The 18,673-nt window shown below is 41.7% G+C and overlaps 1 protein-coding gene across 3 annotated transcripts in view; it reads right to left on the reverse strand.

Moving 5' to 3' along the window:
• scube1 (signal peptide, CUB domain, EGF-like 1) overlaps positions 1 to 18,673 on the reverse strand; it is a 250,963-nt gene that overhangs the window by 175,451 nt on the left and 56,839 nt on the right. For all 3 annotated transcript variants that reach the window (XM_078164991.1, XM_033614176.2, XM_033614175.2), the window contains exon 3: positions 13,596 to 13,721. In XM_078164991.1, coding sequence (XP_078021117.1) covers positions 13,596 to 13,721 — 126 coding nt within the window. The remainder of the gene's footprint in view (positions 1 to 13,595; positions 13,722 to 18,673) is intronic.

Consider the following 18,673-nt stretch of genomic DNA (forward strand, 5'->3'; position numbering starts at 1 on the left):
TTTGATCTTTTTAATCATCCCATGCTTTATCATCCAGTTACCATGTTTCCAAAACAGCTGACATCACTGATGCTAGTGCATTTGTGTTCTCTACAGTTAAAGGGATATTTTGTATTTGCCAGGCTCTTGGGCTGTTGCTTAAACTACAGATTGTATTTCCTCATTTTTGAATGCCTACCACCGCGGACACAAAGAGTAAAGAAACAGTTTGAGAGAGAGAGAGCTGCCCCTTTCTCGCTCTCAGACATAACTGAGATCAAATGGTAAAACTGGTCAAATATAAACCAAGATTTTATTACTGTGTTGCTTATTTCTCCACTCAGAGGTTTTCAGAAATAATATTCTAGCTTATTTTTTGACTGTAATACAAGATTGTTTGTTAACAGCATATTGTTTTTGGACAGGCAACTTTCAATAAGTCACCCACCAGCAGGAGTGTTTATTGGTCCAGTGTTACAAAGTGCATTCTGGTAGTTGTAGGTTTTCTACCTCTTGAGCAAAAGCAAATGCCACAGCCCTTTTCTCGGTTTGTCTGCTCATGTAGCACCAGTTTCAAAAGTATTTGCATCTGTCTACTACAGAGAGATCACAGGTCTCTGTCAGAGCAAGTTCCATTCAAGGTGCCTTTTTGAAGGATTTATGAGGAAGATGATGTAGAATAGGCTAATAACATTTTGTTGAATATGGGCATTGACATATTAGATGATTATCTAGTAAAAGTAATATCAGAGTTTTTATTCAAAACTTTCATCATCAGTTGCATTGCTGGGCTACTCTGGTTTAATCCTAATGGCATACTATTTACTGTAATTACGAAAAAAAAGAAAGAAAGAAAAAAAGAGGTGAGTAAGTAATTTCTGCAAATTGTACCACAAAGTAGCTCTGAACCAATAAGATTACACCTGCATTATGTATCTATAACTTTTGTTTTCACTTTTAATTAAATACCTAGTTTGAGTTAGACACTATTTTAACCCCATTCGCTGTTGCAAAGCTGGTTTTATCAGTGACTCCATTAATTAGCCAATGAGCAAAATGTTATGCCTGGTGCCAAAAGCTGAGAAAAGACATCCAGAATCTACAGATCTCAAGGCTCTTTCAGGCAGACACTATAAAATCATAATAAAATCAAACTTTTACTGTGACTCATATCTCTCTTACTTTTACAAAATAAATACTGATGTGTCAAATTAACAACCCTGTCTTTTAGAATTGACATTTGTATGTTACTAAACTGCCTTCTGAATCACATTGTTGTGGCAATGCACTCAATCATGTTCAGAGACAACGTAACTTAATACTAAAATCATATACTGCAACCCCCAATCCACCCAAGACACAAAATTTTAATATAAAGTCTACACAAACACCTCAGACTGTCAAAATGACATAAAACTGTATGCTTTCTTGACACAAAAACTCCCAACATTCCTTGTGATTCCTTGGCATCATTTTTTTTTATGTTATGCCAACAATATCTGAGTTTTAGTTAATTTGGCTAAAATTTCTAAAGCCAATTTCGCCTAAAAGGCCAATAAAAGAAACTATCATTGTGCACTTAACATATTGTGGCCTGCTGGGGCTAAATGGGTGGAGTTTCCCAGCATGCCGTGAGACAATGTGTTTAAGGCCATAAGCCTAAGAAAACTCTGTTGAAATGTGTTTTAAATAATTTAGGATACCCATTATGCACTGATTGATGTTTATGTATTTCACAACGGTTCAAATGGGTTACAGTTAATGTTGTGATAAAAGACATTTGACCGTATACTCAGTTAGTGACATCTCGCTTTTGTGGAGTTACAGCTAATTTCTACTTTTGTGTTGAATCGGCGCCGTAGCTACGGCATAGGCTCTAAGTAACCTACGCAGTAGCCTGACGTGCACCTCCCCAGAATTGTAACTACGCGTCGCGGTGACGCAGACCTCCTGTCTGTTTCTGTATAGACGAATTCGGCAAGCGACTTGTGTATGCCGCCATGTTGCGGTGGCGCCATTGCTGCGGTGACATGTGTCAGTCATCAATTCATTATGCTGTCATTGTGAACTGACTCTCTACAATGACAGCATCATGAATAGCTGGATTGATGATGTTAGACAGTGGCCTCCGGTAACTGATGAAGGTATCTTAAATGAGTACCGATATTAATTTAGAAATTAATCATTTGTTTGAGCGATAAGCAGGAAAGATTAAAGCAATAGGGAGATAATAGACTGTATCATTAAACACTGTGTAGTATAACGTTAGCATACGTTACGTGTGCTGACGTTAGCAAGCTAGCAGCGTGACATTTAATCATTATGGACAGGCTACGTGACCATCACATCATATTGAAGGCGATCAATATTGATCGCCTTCAATATGATGTGATGGTCGTCTAAAAGGCGGTGTAAAATTTGCCTGACCCATCCGGAGCTCAGGTAATTTTGACCCTCAATCAGAGACCTGTAATTGCCGTTTTTCTGGTCATCGGAGGCCAGGCGATCAATAAAATATTCTTGAATACCTAAAACAAAACACAAACACGTGTTGTTGTTGTTTTTAGTCACGTAGCCTGTCCATAATGATTAAATGTCACGCTGCTAGCTTGCTAACGTCAGCACACGTAACGTATGCTAACATTATACTACACAGTGTTTAATGATACAGTCTATTATCTCCCTATTGCTCTAATCTTTCCTGCTTATCGCTCAAACAAATGATTAATTTCTAAATTAATATCGGTACTCATTTAAGATACCTTCATCAGTTACCGGAGGCCACTGTCTAACATCATCAATCCAGCTATTCATGATGCTGTCATTGTAGAGAGTCAGTTCACAATGACAGCATAATGAATTGATGACTGACACATGTCACCGCAGCAATGGCGCTGCTGCAAGATGGCAGCATACACAAGTCGCTCGCCGAATTCGTCTATACAGACACCTTTTCCCTCAATGGAAACAAAGCTTTTATTTACTTTTATTTCACAGATAAGAAACAATAAATTGTGAAGATAGTAAAGCCTCCACTAAAATAGCATTTTAAGTCTTGTGTGTGATTTATCCTTTAGGAATTTATACTTCGGGATTTATCCTGGCTTCATATGAGCTGAGGAAATCTCCGCTCGTCGCTAGGCTAATTTATACAATGTAAAATGCCATAGGCTTGTGCTAATAACGCTAGCATATTGTATTTACTTGGAAAACGTGTTTAATATAAGACAGTTGTTTTGTCTGTGAATCTTGTGAGTTGTAATGGAGCCAAACTGTGTGCCGTTACCTTTGTTAAATCTTGCTGTTGTCCGTGGTTTTATATGAGAAGACGGAATGATCGCTAGTTGCTAAGCTAATTTATACAATGTAAAATGCCATAGGCTTGTGGTAATAACGTTAGCATGTTGTATTTGCTCGGCAAACATGTTTAGTATAAGACAGTTGTTTTGTCAGTGAATCTTGTGAGTTGAAATGGAGTCAAATTGTGTGCAGTTACCTTTGTTAAATGTTTCTGTTGTCCGTGGTTTTATATGAGATGAGGGAAAGATCGCTAGTTGCTAGGCTAATTTATACAATGTAAAATGCCATAGGCTTGTGCTAATAGAGTGTGCCAGTAAACCTGCAACTCCGTTAGCACTTCCGGTTCTCTTGTCTAAAAGTCAATACGTTTTTTGAATGGGATTTTGGTAAAATGCCTCAAATAAGGTCTGTGGTTAACAAAAGCTTAAGCGAGTTTAAGGTTTTGTTCTACGACATAAAACACGTCAGTAAATACCCTACTTGTGAATTCTGAAGCTTTGTACGTGTCGTAAAAAAAGTGGGCGCTAACAAGTTGCTCAATACGACTACAAACCCTGTCGGGGACATTAAACGTCATCACCCCCGAAGAGGCGAGAGTGCTGGCAGTCCGCCATTACAGCTTCTTATTTAGCTTAAACAGTCAGATTTCCCCATTATACAATGTTTTTAAAATAAAGCAGCCGAAATCAGTTGAAAGCTTAGTGGCGGTGACGTAAAGAGTCATGCGACCGTGGAGTAGTCATGTAGTCCGTTATAGCCTAACGTTAGCTTTTTATTTCTGGCGATCGCATTTAAGCTTCAAATGCAGTATGAAAGGTGTTCATATGTGAAGATTATCTCGCTGAACAAAACCTGTAACTATCATAAACTTGTGTTAGCCACAGAGCTTATTTTCTGACATAATCCAAAATGCAATGCAAAAATTACATTCACTTTCCGGGAACCAGTGCGATGCTAAACTTCCAGGTTTTGACGTAAGCCCTGGCACACTCTGTAACGTTAGTATGTTGTATTTGCAGGGAAAATTTGTCCAGATAAAGACAAGTGTTTGTCTGTCAATGCTGCGATTTATAGTGAAGCCAATTTGCGTACTTGTGTTTGAAATTGTCTCTATTAAGCCAAGTTTAATGTGTTTAATGTGTGTTTTGAATTAACTAAACTTTACAGCACTTCACAGAAACCTTCACCGCCGACTAGCGTTTTGGAGGTGTAACTGCAGAGTGACACAGACACACCATCCAGAAGTAAAAATGCTCACAATGGTGAAGGCGACGTGCGTAGGTTACGTGCGTAGGGTCTACGCACAACCATAAATCCCCTGTAGCTGTACATTCAAACCAGAAGCTTCCAGAGAGGCAAAGTCTCTTGCGGACGCCCAAGAAGCATGACTGTCAAAAAAATTTGTGGCAGCTATGGTCACTCTAGTCGCTCATCACGTGAATCATTCGAACGTTCGATTGTACTTGTCAATTTAAAGGAGCCGCAAAGCGGACTACTGGCTTGAAAGCAACATAGTTGCTGCTTGTTGTTGTCCAGCCAAAAAGCTCATAGTTGGCCTACAGAAAGTTATGTTTGGTCAATGAAAACAGAAAACAGAAATAGCAAGGAAGACTTGCATGCTACGTCGCAACATTAGCCTGCAATTCTCTTCTCTATTACTAACATTGCACACTTTAAGGAATAACTTCGGTATTTTTCAACCTGGGCCCTATTTCCTCATGTGTATGTGTGTGTATGATTCATAGGTACAACTCGTTTTAAAATTGGTTCAGTATTGAGGGAGGCGGATCCAGCCGGCAGCCTCGAAACGAGCTAAAACGGTATGGGGGCAAATGCGTCCCGTATAAGTTTGCGCATTAAAAGTGCTTTTTTCGCCACTGACCGGTTCAGACAATGCAACAGTAAATGTGCGTCTCGGAGACAATTCTAGGTATCAGTATTACATGCATAATGACATATTAGTTATACTTACTTGATGGATAGTTGACCATTTGGTCCCTGTGGTTTTGGCCGCCTCCTCCAATTTATTTTGGGCACATGACAAAAGGTATCCAGCACTGCCCTGTTGATCAGAGGGGGGAAATCCTCTAACGTAGTTACACACAATTTGGTAGTTTCTGTATCATCCCAGGACACATCGAGACCATGAATACTGGGCAACAGGTTCCACTCGTTGCAACACAGACATTCTTCCTCTGTGGGCATGGAGTCACAGCAACCACAGGAGCACCACCAGTCCTCAGAGATTTGCGTTTGTGCAGCCGCTGCTTCACCCTCGTCTGCTCGTTGGCCCTCTCTCTCTATCCTCGTCTGCTCTTCAATTTGTAGGAGCTCCACGTCCGTATACTCGGGCTCAAATAAGTATGGGCGGCCATCGTAATAAAAGGGCTCATCTTCATTCTCGAAATCAGGTAAATATGCAGCCATGATACCGTTGCAGTAAAACTCTCAACTGTACTCCGGGACAACCAGCACCACTCTGAGTGGCGCTCAGCATGGCTCCTCTGTTTTCTTCCGGCAACAAGCAAAGCTCTCGCGAGATGACGTCACACACAGCCCAGAGGAAGTGAAGGGTAAGGGAAACGCTTAGTATGCTATTTACAGAGATAGCACTGGCGATCTGAACCTGTCAGTGGCGAAAAAAAGCACTTTTAATGTGCAAACTTATACGGGACGCGTTTGCCCCCATATCTACCGTTTTAGCTCTTTTCGCGGCTGCCGGCTGCATCCACCTCCCTCAATACTGAACCAATTTTAAAACGAGTTGTACCTATCAATCATACGCACACATACACATGGGGAAATAGGGCCCAGGTTGAAAAATCCCGAAGTTATCCTTTAAAACTCACCAGACCAACCAACTACCTCGGTCCCAAGCTTCATTCTTTTTATTTTTGTTCTCTGTAACTGAACAGCGACATATTGTAAAGGAATAAGTGGGCACAAACGCAAGTAATCAACTTCTCGATATCCACTGTCGGAACAAGTGTGTTGTAGGAACCAAAGTTACAAACAGCGTCAGAGCTCATTACCATAAAGTACAACGAGTTTTAACTCCCCTCCGGACCCGCTCCGGTTGCTTCGGTCGCCCAAGACGCGTGGCTGACGACCAGGTCGCCCAAGTCGTCGGGCTCTCATTGAAAATTAATGACTTCCGCCGTTTTGGAAGCTCTGGTCACTGTTGGTTTGAACGTACAGTAACAGTGTCTAACGTTAAATTGTGCTGAGGGGAAATAAAGAGCACCTCATAGTTCATCACCTCATGGGACCACCTTAAAGACTCATTGTTGCATGTGTTTAAGAGAGTTTTTAAAGAGATATACTACCCCCCTCTTTTAGAATGGGCTCCATTTCCCTTCTTTTTAAGAGGGAGATAAGAAAGATTTGAGGAACTGGAGACCTGGGTAGACCTGTTGTATTCTGAAATTAAAGGCACAGTTTCAGTAAATGGAAAATGCACACTACCATTGGAAGTAAAATCAGATGTACAACAGGGCTGTCTGCTTTCCCCTACCTTGTTCATTCTCACATTCGAACCCCTTGCACGTGTATTAAAGAGGCCTCCCAATCCCAGGGGCAACAGGTAAGGAGGTAAAACTGAGTTTGTATATGGATGACCTAACTCCCCTCTTTACAGACAATAGGTCAATAACAGACACCTTGCTTATTTCTGACAAATTTACCACTGCATCAGGAACAATAATTAACCAGGGAAAATGTAAAATACTCTGCCTCAACTGGAGAGAACCAATGGAACACCTCAGCCTCATACAAAAATACAAAACAATCAAAGTCTTGGGTACAAATAGGAAAAGACATGGAAAAAACAACTGGAAGTCAAAATTACCCAAAATTAAAAGGACTCCTCCAATGGCAAGACAGAAACTTACCCATGACTGGGAAAGTCCTTGTTATAAAGGTTGAAATACTAGCCTCTTTGATACATTTGGCAGCAACATTCCAAATTCCCCATGGTTTTATGGCAACACTGAAGAAAATCATCTTTCAGTTCATGTGGGGAGTTGGGCCCATTTTGCCATGTTTGGGTGGGGCAGGGTGTGCTAAGAGCATGGGGGAATAGGCCACCCCAAACTGTACCATATGTGCAAACTTGGCCAAAACCTTACAATGTAATATTTTCATGTCTAAAAAGGTGCATGTCAACTTCCATTTGACAAAATCACAAGAGCCGGCATTGAACAGGTTCTGTCTCCACTGCACTTAAGGTTAACTGCTGCAGGCACATGAACTGAATAAGATTCAGAAACAGGATGGTTGAATGTGAACAACTCCATTTTAAGCACTCGCAGTGCTAAATGCCCAAGGCCTTCTTGCGGAGACAGAGAAACTGTATGACATCTTTTCTGGTCATGTCCCACTGCTAAGGGTGCTTGGTTTCTAGTGTTGCCATGGCTGCAAGCGTCATACAGTGGTCCAATTTTTTATGAAGACATCACTTATGGTCACTTGCAAAGAAATCCAACAAATAAGATGAAAAAATGGTGGGCTGTCATTAACTGTGTAAAAGAAAGTCTGTGGAAAGCCAGAAATGTATGGGTTAGTACAAAGTATTGTATGCCACATGATCTTGTTATAAGGTCAATGATAAACATTTTAAAAGATTACTTACTAAAAGACATGTCAACAAAAGCTAAGAAAACCAAGCTGCTACTGTGGAGAATTCCTAAAACTCCATTGTCTGATAATTTGTAGTAATAATCATGGAATGAGTTCTATTGTATTGTAACCTGTAACCCTTGTACTGCTTCTGATGTTACCCCTGTACTGGACTTAATAAACGTCTAAAAATTTAGTTGACTTCCTTGTTCAGAATTCATCTCTTTGTCTTATTCTAGCAATCAAGACACGTATGCAGCTATGCTTGCCAGTTGCCACATTATATTTTAATGGTTCAATGAAATTTTTAAAAAAGGGTAATAAAATGTATATTCAATATTTTTATATTAACATGGCATAGAATTAAACACTCAAACAACAATAACAACAACATTATGTTAAACTGACTTAAAATTCCTGTCCGACAAGAGTCATGTAACACATTCATTTTGTGTCTGGTGTACTCAAAACGTATATGTTGCTGTATTATACTAAACTAAATGTTTGGAGGAGGATGGTGGTCATACAAAGTGCAGGGCCTTGACACTGGAACAGCGGGTTCACATTAACACTCCAGTCTTAGGGTTAGGCAACAAAACAAACAAAAACAAAAGCACTTTCTTTAAGGTAAAGGACAGATCATGATTTCAGTTAAGTGTAATAAAAAAGGTACCATTTTTTAAATAATTTTTTTGTATGGCATATTATCTAATATGGAGGAGAACAACTGAAATACATTGTCAGCGAACATTTTGCTGATACATTCCATATCAACATTTTTGCAACTTGCCAAGTATGTTTTTTAGTAACATTACATTAGAAAACAGAATATGTTTGGCATTACATTTCCTTCAGAACATATTTTCTGTCATATTAGTTGCATATAGACCTAATTTCTAGGAGACAAGGCTGCAAATTAAACATGGAAGCTAAAACAGAACGGTACGAGTTGCTTAATATTTGCGATGTTGTCACATTGTGGTGCAAAGAAGCACTGATTTTATCAGTTTTGTGACTAATAACGGTTTAACTTATGTAAAACATGACTTAAATAGTGCAGCCAATGTTTTATTTGTTCAATAGAAACCATGGAGACAAGTTAGAACCTCAACACAGGGATTGATTTTTAATAGTGTTTTCATTGAACATATTTGGCCATGTTTGTTAATGGAGGAACATCTGAATTGTGATGGCAGGGCATCTTTAACTCTGCTTTATATCAGCTGTCTGAAATTCATCCCTGTGAGGTGAATCCACAACTCAGCAGCTACTCAGCACTGCTGGCTGCTGCTTTTAGCGCTCAATCTCTCACCCAATCTCTCCAAAGGCTCAAAGAATGAGCTACAGCACTTACAAATGCCAAAACATATCCCATCAAAGACACGCTGGCATCCAGAACGACATGTTTTTTATGTTTCTGATTTTACTTTACTCTTGTCACTCAGCAGTGAAGGACTGACAGGATGAAATGTGTTTGAGCACATCCGTGCCAAAGAACGTGTTTCACGGGGCAGAAAAAACATTACTCTGACTGACACTAAGTCAATAACGCAGCACTGGGGCTAAATGGGCTGGATCTGTCAGTAATAAAGCGCAGCCAGATATCTGTAAGAGAACTCTTCAACCCCAACCGCCCTCCCAACAGAACAGAGAAACAAGCAGAGAACAGCACAGATCATGGAAACCCTCCAAACGATGACAGAGGGACTCTCCGGAGAAAGGCAAGCTGAGCCAGGCGGGCTTGCAGGGAAGGACACACACACACACACACACACACACACACACACACACACACACACATACACACAAACACACATAGAAACATCCACGCACCCTTAAGCATACTGTCGTAAGCACAGACAGACAGCTATATCTTTTCACAATCATCCACTAAATCAGATTGGTGCATAGACACACCAAAAAACACTCAGACACCCACCATTACACACCAAGAAAAGATGAACATTTAGACACACAGCAGACTTCCCAAAGACCTTAGAAAAAGATTTTGCCATTTTTCAAGATCAGGAGTAAAACAACACTTTAATGAGCTCAAATGTGGACTGATTTCATGTCTTACCATAAGACAAGGCTATTTAGTACATAGTCCCTATAGTCATTTTGTCTTTCCATCTAGTCATCATGTTATTAATTTTATCAAATGTGTTAAGGCTGGGGTAGGCAGTTTTATTTTGCTGTAATTATGGCAAAAATCCCATAATAACCTTTGAGCCTTCTGCACCTCCTCTTGGTTCTGTTTTCAGGCATGAGAAAATCTCCCTCATGACTGAAGACTTTGGCCAATCACAGGTCAATAAAGAGAGAGGGTGTTCCTATTGGTTGTTCTACAAATGCAGATACGTGCACATCGAGGCACAATGAGGTAAAAGCCTGAGTCCTGCAGGGAAAATTGCTATTCTACCATGCAGAGGAATCCCAAAATGTAGACAGACCTATCAAACAGAGAGTCTAAAAGAGAGTCTGACAATAAACAGAACACGTATTAAAATTGGTAAAGCAGTTCAGAGATGGGGAGAAAATGTTGCTAACATTTTAGCCTTCTGCTTACCAGAGCCAAAGGCTCACAGCTGCAGCTAATTCAGGTTTACTTCTATGTAGCTGACATTAGCCAGGGCCTCAAATAACAGTAGCCCTTTTTACACAGAGATGGCGCTATAGAGCCGCTACAAAGTCCCTTCTTTATGCTACCTTTGCATTTTTACACAAAATCAAACAAGGGTGGCATCATTCCCAGTGTTGGGTAAGGGTTACTTTAAAAGTAATCAAAGTACGTTACTGTGTTACTTTCTAAAAAAGTAACCAGTTACTTTACTGCGTTACTCCCTGAGTAAAGTAACTCAATTACTTTAAAAATACTTCCAACGTTACTCCCTGAGAAAAGTAACTCAAGCACTTTTAAAGTACTTTTGAGTATTCTACATTTCCTATTGGGCGATGGACCACAAGACACTAAGCCTACATTTTTTGTCTCCAAAATTAAAGTTATGGACCACTTGCCCTTCACTGAGATCCAATTCTCCCATCACAGCTGTCACTTTGACCAGTAGACCCACAGAGGGAACTGCCCATTGGTCCGACAGCCCATTGGTCTGACATCCCATTGTTCCGACCATATTAAACCCATTGTTCCGAAGTCCGTTCCGAAATCATCATGATGCCCTGTCGTTAAGGTCTGGTTAGGTTTAGGCACAAAAAACACTTGGTTAGGGTTAGGAAAAGATCATGGTGTGGGTTAAAATGAAAAAGAAAGTGACAGACACATAAGCTGTGAGCCTGCTCCGCCTCAAGCCTTTCCCAGCTGACCCAGAGCCGGTCGCGGAGCACCATCAAGGTAGAAATACGCCCGCCGGGAGCCGTTCAGCACCGCGGACCGTCGGACTAATGGGATGTCGGACCAATAACATGGACCCAAACACAGAACGATCTGCTGCCTTAGACAGCTGTATGACAACAACACCCCAGCATTTTTAATATTTCCTCTAGGGATGTTACCACACAGAGTAAAAGGGGGAAACAATGGTGTGAAACAGCAGAGGCACTTTGTCAACCCGCTGAGTTAACGTTACTGTCATTAGCATCAAGCTAGCAAACAATAGTACATCCTCACGGACATAAAGTAATAACATTAACAAATAGCGGCGGGGCTTTTACTCACCACAACTTCAGAGGCTCCCAGCTTCATTTGAAACAAACTAATTTATAGACGGTCCATTATTTATTAATCCCTCTGTGTGTTTATATAACGTTATTTACTTTTTATCCGCTCCGTTGTCTTTGTAAAGTTAACATATCGCACCGTCATTTCAAACTCAACACTTGTTTCAGATTAAAAGCCCCTTATAACCTCGGCTAGAGAATCCCTCCATTTTCTAAATAGGCTTTTATTCTGAAACATTTGTCAGAACTTCCTGTGGAAGATGCAGTAGAGATTGACAGTTTACATATGGCACTTCAAATGCAGCTCCTGCCATCTGCTGACACTTTTAGGTGACTACAACATGTCGGCTGGCACATGAACAGATACAGTTCTGACTCAAATATTAGTGAAATAAAAATAGGACAAGAATAACCTGATGACATCACACACGCCGTGAAAGACGACCGGGGATAATTGGTGAGTACCAGCGTGTAGCGTGTACCAGGCATAATGCAAGTCCTGAGTCTGAAATATGTCTGTCAGCGAGTCCTACTCCACCTATTTAGTCTCCACCGTAGACAACGGCAGCATTTCTCCGACCACGTAGCGAGCCACAAGCTCCGTGGCTTCTTTCAGACTGATAGGTTCAACGTTATCTCCATTATTAGAACCAAACAACAGCCGTTGCTGTTTCGGAGCTGAAGGACCAGCGTTCTAAAAATAAGGGAAGTAACTGATGTCTTGTTTGAAAATGTACTTAAGTATTTGATTACTCAAACAGCAAACTAACGCGTTAGCTTACTCGTTACTGCAAACAGTAATCAAAGTACTATGTAACGCGTTATACCCAACAGTAGGGGGCGTACACATGCCGTATTTTGTTCACCCTCAATTTTTATTGTAAATACGTGGCAGGCGCGGTCAAACGCCTGAGCGACACATTCGCAGCTTAAACATGTTCCCAAGCACCTTTCTTTTGGGGAGTGATGGCTGCGCTTTTGGAATACAGCAGTGCCCACTGGATGTCATGTGACGAGGACCATATGGGGAAGAAGTTGATGATTTTAATGCAGGTCTGCCAGAGATGTACATCTGTCCAAAAGACAATGGGCCGACATACATACAGTGCCTGGAAGAAGATCAGCTCTGCACTCAGGATTTCAGGCTTTGCTATGGCGCTTGTTGAGGTTGCTTAACAACCTCAGAGACCACTTGCCGCTGCACTCTTGAAAGCTCACACAGAAAAGGCAAAAGACTAGCACCCAGTACCTGACCTCGCATTTTCCAGGAGGTTAAAGATGTGTTCGGCCCCTTGGAGAGCACCCTGGCATCGCAGAAGCAAAAGCGGTGTGATGGGTGTGACATGTAACACAACAGCGTCAGCCTCTATTGGGGGGCTAGTGTGTCCCCTGCCTCACTCCCTGCAGCTACAGACTGCCTCAGCAGGAGGAGAGCAGGCAGCAGCTCCAGGGACTGACCCCCCAGTCAGCGGCCGCAGCAACTTAAATGGTCCCCACTGGATCAGCAAATGTTCTTTTGCTGCGACCACACAGGTTAAACCTGGTGCTGCTGCTGGCCACCAGCCTGCTGTGAAACCCAGAGATGGGGGATTTGCCAATTTGAGCCACTAGAGCCTCCAACCAAAAGTCAACCTCTGGAGCTGCTGCCAGCTTTCCTCCCGGGGAAGCAGTGCACAGGGGCAGGAGCAAGACGGAGAGACTGAGGGGTGGCTAGCAGCTAATTCTAGTCTCACTTGTGACCTGATAAATTGAGAGAGAGAGCAAGGCAAGGAGGGGCTGCAGGCAACTCTACAATGAAATAAGATTAAATAAATCCATCTATGGGCAGTGGGTTACTGTATGAAGCCTGTACATATGCCTGTGGTCGTCTGGTGGGAGGAGCTTAGGGCAGAGAGGGGAAAGCTGCAGGAGGAGGGTGCATTTGCAAATTCTGACATTTTTCGCCTTTTTCAGGTGTTTGCCTACCCCAGCTTTAACAAAAAAATACACAAAGAGGAGGAATGTATTAAGACTGTTCTTACCCAGGCAGTTGTGTCCGTCGTGGGCCAGCATGAATCCATCGTAGCAGGTGCACCTGTAGTTGCCAGGTATGTTGATGCATTCATGCACACAGCCCCCATTGTAGTCGTTCTCACACTCGTCCATGTCTGAAAGAGAAGGGTTGTGCTGTTACTGAATCAGTAATAACTTCTTTTTTTTTAGCTTGTTAGTTTTGGTTGTCACTGCTGCAGCTGTCTGAGAACAGTCAGAAGGGTTACAGAGACCTATTTTCCTCTTTCCCAAGCCACTTGCTAGTATTCATTCTCTTGCAGATCATCCATCATTGCAAACATAAACCTGCAATCAGCTTTGTCAAAGTTTGTGATTTATTAAGTGTTTTCTTGTTAGTGGTGCATAATGTTGCACAGTCCCTCCTGTCAGTCACTGCACACATGATTTGTTTTGATATTTAATGCATCTTTGGTTTGGAACTGTAAAGTGGAAAGTTTTTGTTTTAAATGGTGATGCCAAAAGAATATTCCCTGATAAAATTGAACATTTTGTCAACACAGTTTGAAATGACTGATTTCACTAAGACCTTTAACTGTGCCATTTTTATAGGGAAATGAAATGGTGTTTTTATTTGCAATTTGACAGTTTCCAAATTGTTTTTCATTTGTGTCACCTGCACTTGTTGGCAGTATGAGCTCTGGTGAGGGCCCTTGAAACTTTCAAGACTGTAGACGTTCCTCATGTCAGGGCATCAGTCAGAGCCGTGGCTAAATAAAGTGGCTGATGACAGTGTTATTACAGTGTGTTAGCAGAAGGGGCGAGATGACAAAAAGACTGATGAAAATGATGATACCAGTTTTGTTCTACTGGGTAATTTTTAGTGTAATCAATTACTGTGCAGTAATGGGGGACATCAATTAATCGATCAATCAATTTTATTTATAAAGCCCAATATTACAAATCACAATTTGCCTCACAGGGCTTTACAGCATACAACATCCCTCTGTCCTTTGGACCCTCACAGTGGATAAGGAAAAACTCCCCAAAAAAAACCCTTTACAGGGGCAGGCAAAGGTAGGACTGTCAGCTGTTCTTTATTCGTCTGGGGATGTACCCCCTGCCCACCGACCCCAACCTCCATGCTGATCCAGTGGAGGCTCTCACAGGTGCAGCTCGCAATTGGTTGCCATGCAGAGACACTTAAACAAACAGTCCTCCCCCACCGTGGGAACAGCAGGAAATCCACCAGGCAGCAAGGAAGACCCAGGCCCACAACCCCAGATAACGGTACAGGTGTCTGCCTGGATCTTCTTTCTGGCACTCCAATGCTCTGTTAGATCTGTCCATGAACCAAATTGTTCTCTCTGTCTTTTCCTCATGCCAAATAGAAAGTCACTTTGAATCCCAAGAATACAAAGTCACTTGTGGCATTGAACTCTGCAGTGTGTCCACCACGTTCATCATCCCATCTTTCACTCTCTTCCTGCCTCCCAATCTCTCGCCCTCCTCTCATTTCATTTTACACCATAGCTGCTATCTGTCAACATCCCACTTAGCTTCAATGGCTGCTTGCTTATCTGTCTGGCAGTTTGACTCTGTCTACCTGTCCCTCAGTTTGTCAGCTGATATCAATAAAGATATTTTAAGAATGAAGTCACCGATGGCAGTCCCCCTCCCCTCCCCTCGCAGTGTGATTACAGGAACACTTACAGTATGTACTATATATGATGTAATCCAATAATAAATCACAAACAACAGCCACAAAAACTAAAGATCCTGTATAAACTAAACATCACAAGGTAATCTAGTTTTAACATTCACTGGCAGCATTTCCCCTCCTCTCAGTGATGAATAGCCTCTGTACTAGCATGCTGCCTTTTCCAATGAAACTGAGAATAGCATTTTTGGTGGGCGGGGCCTAGCTGGAGGCAAAACATTTCCCCACAGACATTAGCTAGCGTTAGAACTTACTAGAAGTTCTGTTGGATTGTTTTCAAAATGGAGGAAGTGAGTCTCTCTGAATAGGATGCATTCAGAAATACTCATTCCGAGTATCGGAGAGCCACAAACCATTCCAGAAATTTAAAATTTAAGTTTTGAGCCATGACTCCCTCTATTCTGGCTCCCAATAACAAAACAAGACAACATTTCAAGACTCCTATTTAGCCTACAGTCCCGTAATGGCAAGTCGTGTTTTACCTCCAGCTAATGTTATCATCCCAACTCGTAAGATATTGCTGCTTTGTCAGTGGACTTTCATGTCTAAATACGATACGCTAGGTACCCGTCTGTGTCTGTTGTTGATGTGTTGTTGTTGTTCCAGGTCGGTGGGTTTTTTTAATGCTTGTTACATGCATAATGTCTTTTCAAAACACTTTCGTTTCCCCACATGAAATGTTAAGTTTCTGCTTATTAGATGGACACAGTCATTTTCAAAATAAACTAACAACATTGATAAAACACCTAATCTTTACGTTTATATCCTTGTGCAACAAAAGCATGTGGTTAGGTTTAGGAAAAAAAACGGTTTGGCTCAACATTCACATAGGAAGCAAACAGTCCTACAAGGACTTGCCAGCTCTTTCTTTAACCATAGTTGCCATCAGTGTTACAAACTGATGCCGCCTGGTGGCGTATCATACTGCCACGAAAAGTGCCTTTTTGGCAACTGTGTCTGACGCCAACACCACTAACAAAGTGGTGGTATTTGACGAGTTGGGAAAGAGAATGGGCCGGTATTTATCTAAAGTAAACCTGCAAAGTCCTGCACTTTGTATGCCCACCATAAACCCAACTTTTTTAAAGTTATGTTAGGGCTGCTCGATTATGGAAAAAATCATAATCACGATTATTTTGGTCAAAATTGAAATCACGATTATGCAAACAATTATGCAGCGCACGTGATGAGTTATATTGTTTACATGACGGCATGTCATTTCTGTCTCTACTTGGTCGCACGTTTACAATTCTCTGCTCTCTGTATCGTGCACAGCAGTGTTCGGCCCCGATGCGCGCGCGCACACACACACACACATGCGCACGCACACACACACACGCCATCACACAAACCAAACTCTCTCGCTCTCCCTCTGCCATTTTCCGCGCACTGTTTTTGAAATCTTCCATGATCAACTGCCCATTGCATTATTCGTAGTTCACCTACTTGACTGGCTCATGGAGTGAATAGAAGAGAGCAGGGGAGGGGCGGTATTGCGCATGCGCGGCTTCCATAGAAGACATAATAACATCTCCATGCGTACATGACCAAAAATCGTTAACCCTCGATTTCATTAATTTTGAAATCGTTTGACCTCAAAATCGTAATCGCGATCACCAGAAGATCAATTGCACAGCCTTAAGTTATGTGGTAAAAACGTAGCTTCTCTTTAATTGAAAAACAAAACAAAACAATTGCCAATGAACTTACTCTGACCAGCAGTTACAGCTTCCTTTAGATTAATTTGTTAAAACAAATTATTATATGTTGACTGAATTTCTGGGGAAACATGGTTGATGTGACAGTGTGTGTGTAACTAAAGCAAATTTTTAGATGAAACTTTAAGTCCAACAGATCAGCAGTGGATGACTGTATTTTTTTGTTGTTGTTGTATTTTAGGACCAACATTGCCCTGACATGGTAGTCCAGACGTTGTTTGTTTGGATCACAGAGTTTCTCAGGAAGTGGTGGAAAACTGTCAGTGACTCGAGTTGCCTAGTTTGATCAATGGGTGGAGGCTGATGGCTCCAGAGAATAAGAGGCTGGCACACAGCAGCAATGGAAGACACAAACACACAGTCGTGGCTCTCAGCCTTCACATACTGCATGTGGACATAACCCAGACCTGGACACTGAGCAATATACAAACACAAGAAAACACAAATGTACAGCACGCACAGGCACCAACATCAGAGCACATGCAAATGCTATCACGTGCACAGACAACAACACGTGCATAAAAAACAACACGCACACAATCAAACACACTCGTTTACAGCACTATTCTCAGAGGCCTCCAATCCACAAAACGCTTCCACTCAGATGATTAACATCACCACTTTGGCTCAAGTTCGAGTACTTTGAGAAGTCCGAAAGCTGGCAGACATAAACATGAAAAGATCGTCATCTGAGAGGTTTCACTTGGTTAGAAACCATCATGACAAAAGCCAAATCAATGCCATATTCTGCACCATGAAGTGCCACAGACATGTTTACCAGAAGCCAATTACACAGGCTAACACACATCAGTGCATTTTAATTCTGTTTGTCTGATCTCTTACAAAGGAATCCTGTCTCTGTACTGGAAGGACCAGTCCAGCAGGGTTAGGGTTTGAAGAAATACTCACGTCCATATATTCTCACAAATGTCTGATGAGAGGATTAATAATTCTTGGCATTAAATGTTGTAAAGTGAAAAACTGGCCAGTGCCTCCCTTTGAAGGTACATAAAATTGACCTAGAAACTGTCATAATTGAGCGGCATGTATGTAAGAACAGCCAGAGTACTTAAAGGTATGGAAAACATAAAAAGAAAAAACAGTAAATGTGGGAATTAAAGAGCCCGAGCCTTGTGTATACAAACTCCTCACAGCCATCAGTGGCTCATCCTAAAAGGCATTTGCAACCAATTAGGGCAAGCTGGAATGGGCGAGTGTTTGGGGAAAGGTTGTTTGGACACTTTGCTGTGCTGCCAGCTCAGATGGCGCGGTTCAGCACGATGTGGCACTTCCTCTGTGCTCTGCTTTTCATCTGTCAGAGATAAAGGGAGAAGGTAAAGACTAGAACTAGTGAGGGGGGGGGAGAGCCTCACCACTCAGGGTGAATGAAAAGCAGCAGGTGATTAATTGGTGCCCAAATCATTTCAAACAGGCAGACTGAGACTACATTCACACTTAGCTGGCTAAATTTTAAAACACATCTTCTTCTCCCTGTTTTGGCCTTCTTTTCAAACTAAACTGGTAGGGGTGGGGGTGGAGGGTTGCTGTTGATGTTTTTTTTTGTTTGTTTGTTTGTTTGTTTGTTTTTTCAAAACTAAAGCATTTAAGAGAGAGAATAGGAGTGAATGCTATACAAATACACACCTGAAAACACTAGTGCGGATGTTGTCTG

The sequence above is a fragment of the Epinephelus lanceolatus genome, chromosome 23 (assembly GCF_041903045.1).
Source record: "Epinephelus lanceolatus isolate andai-2023 chromosome 23, ASM4190304v1, whole genome shotgun sequence".
NCBI lineage: Eukaryota > Metazoa > Chordata > Actinopteri > Perciformes > Serranidae > Epinephelus > Epinephelus lanceolatus.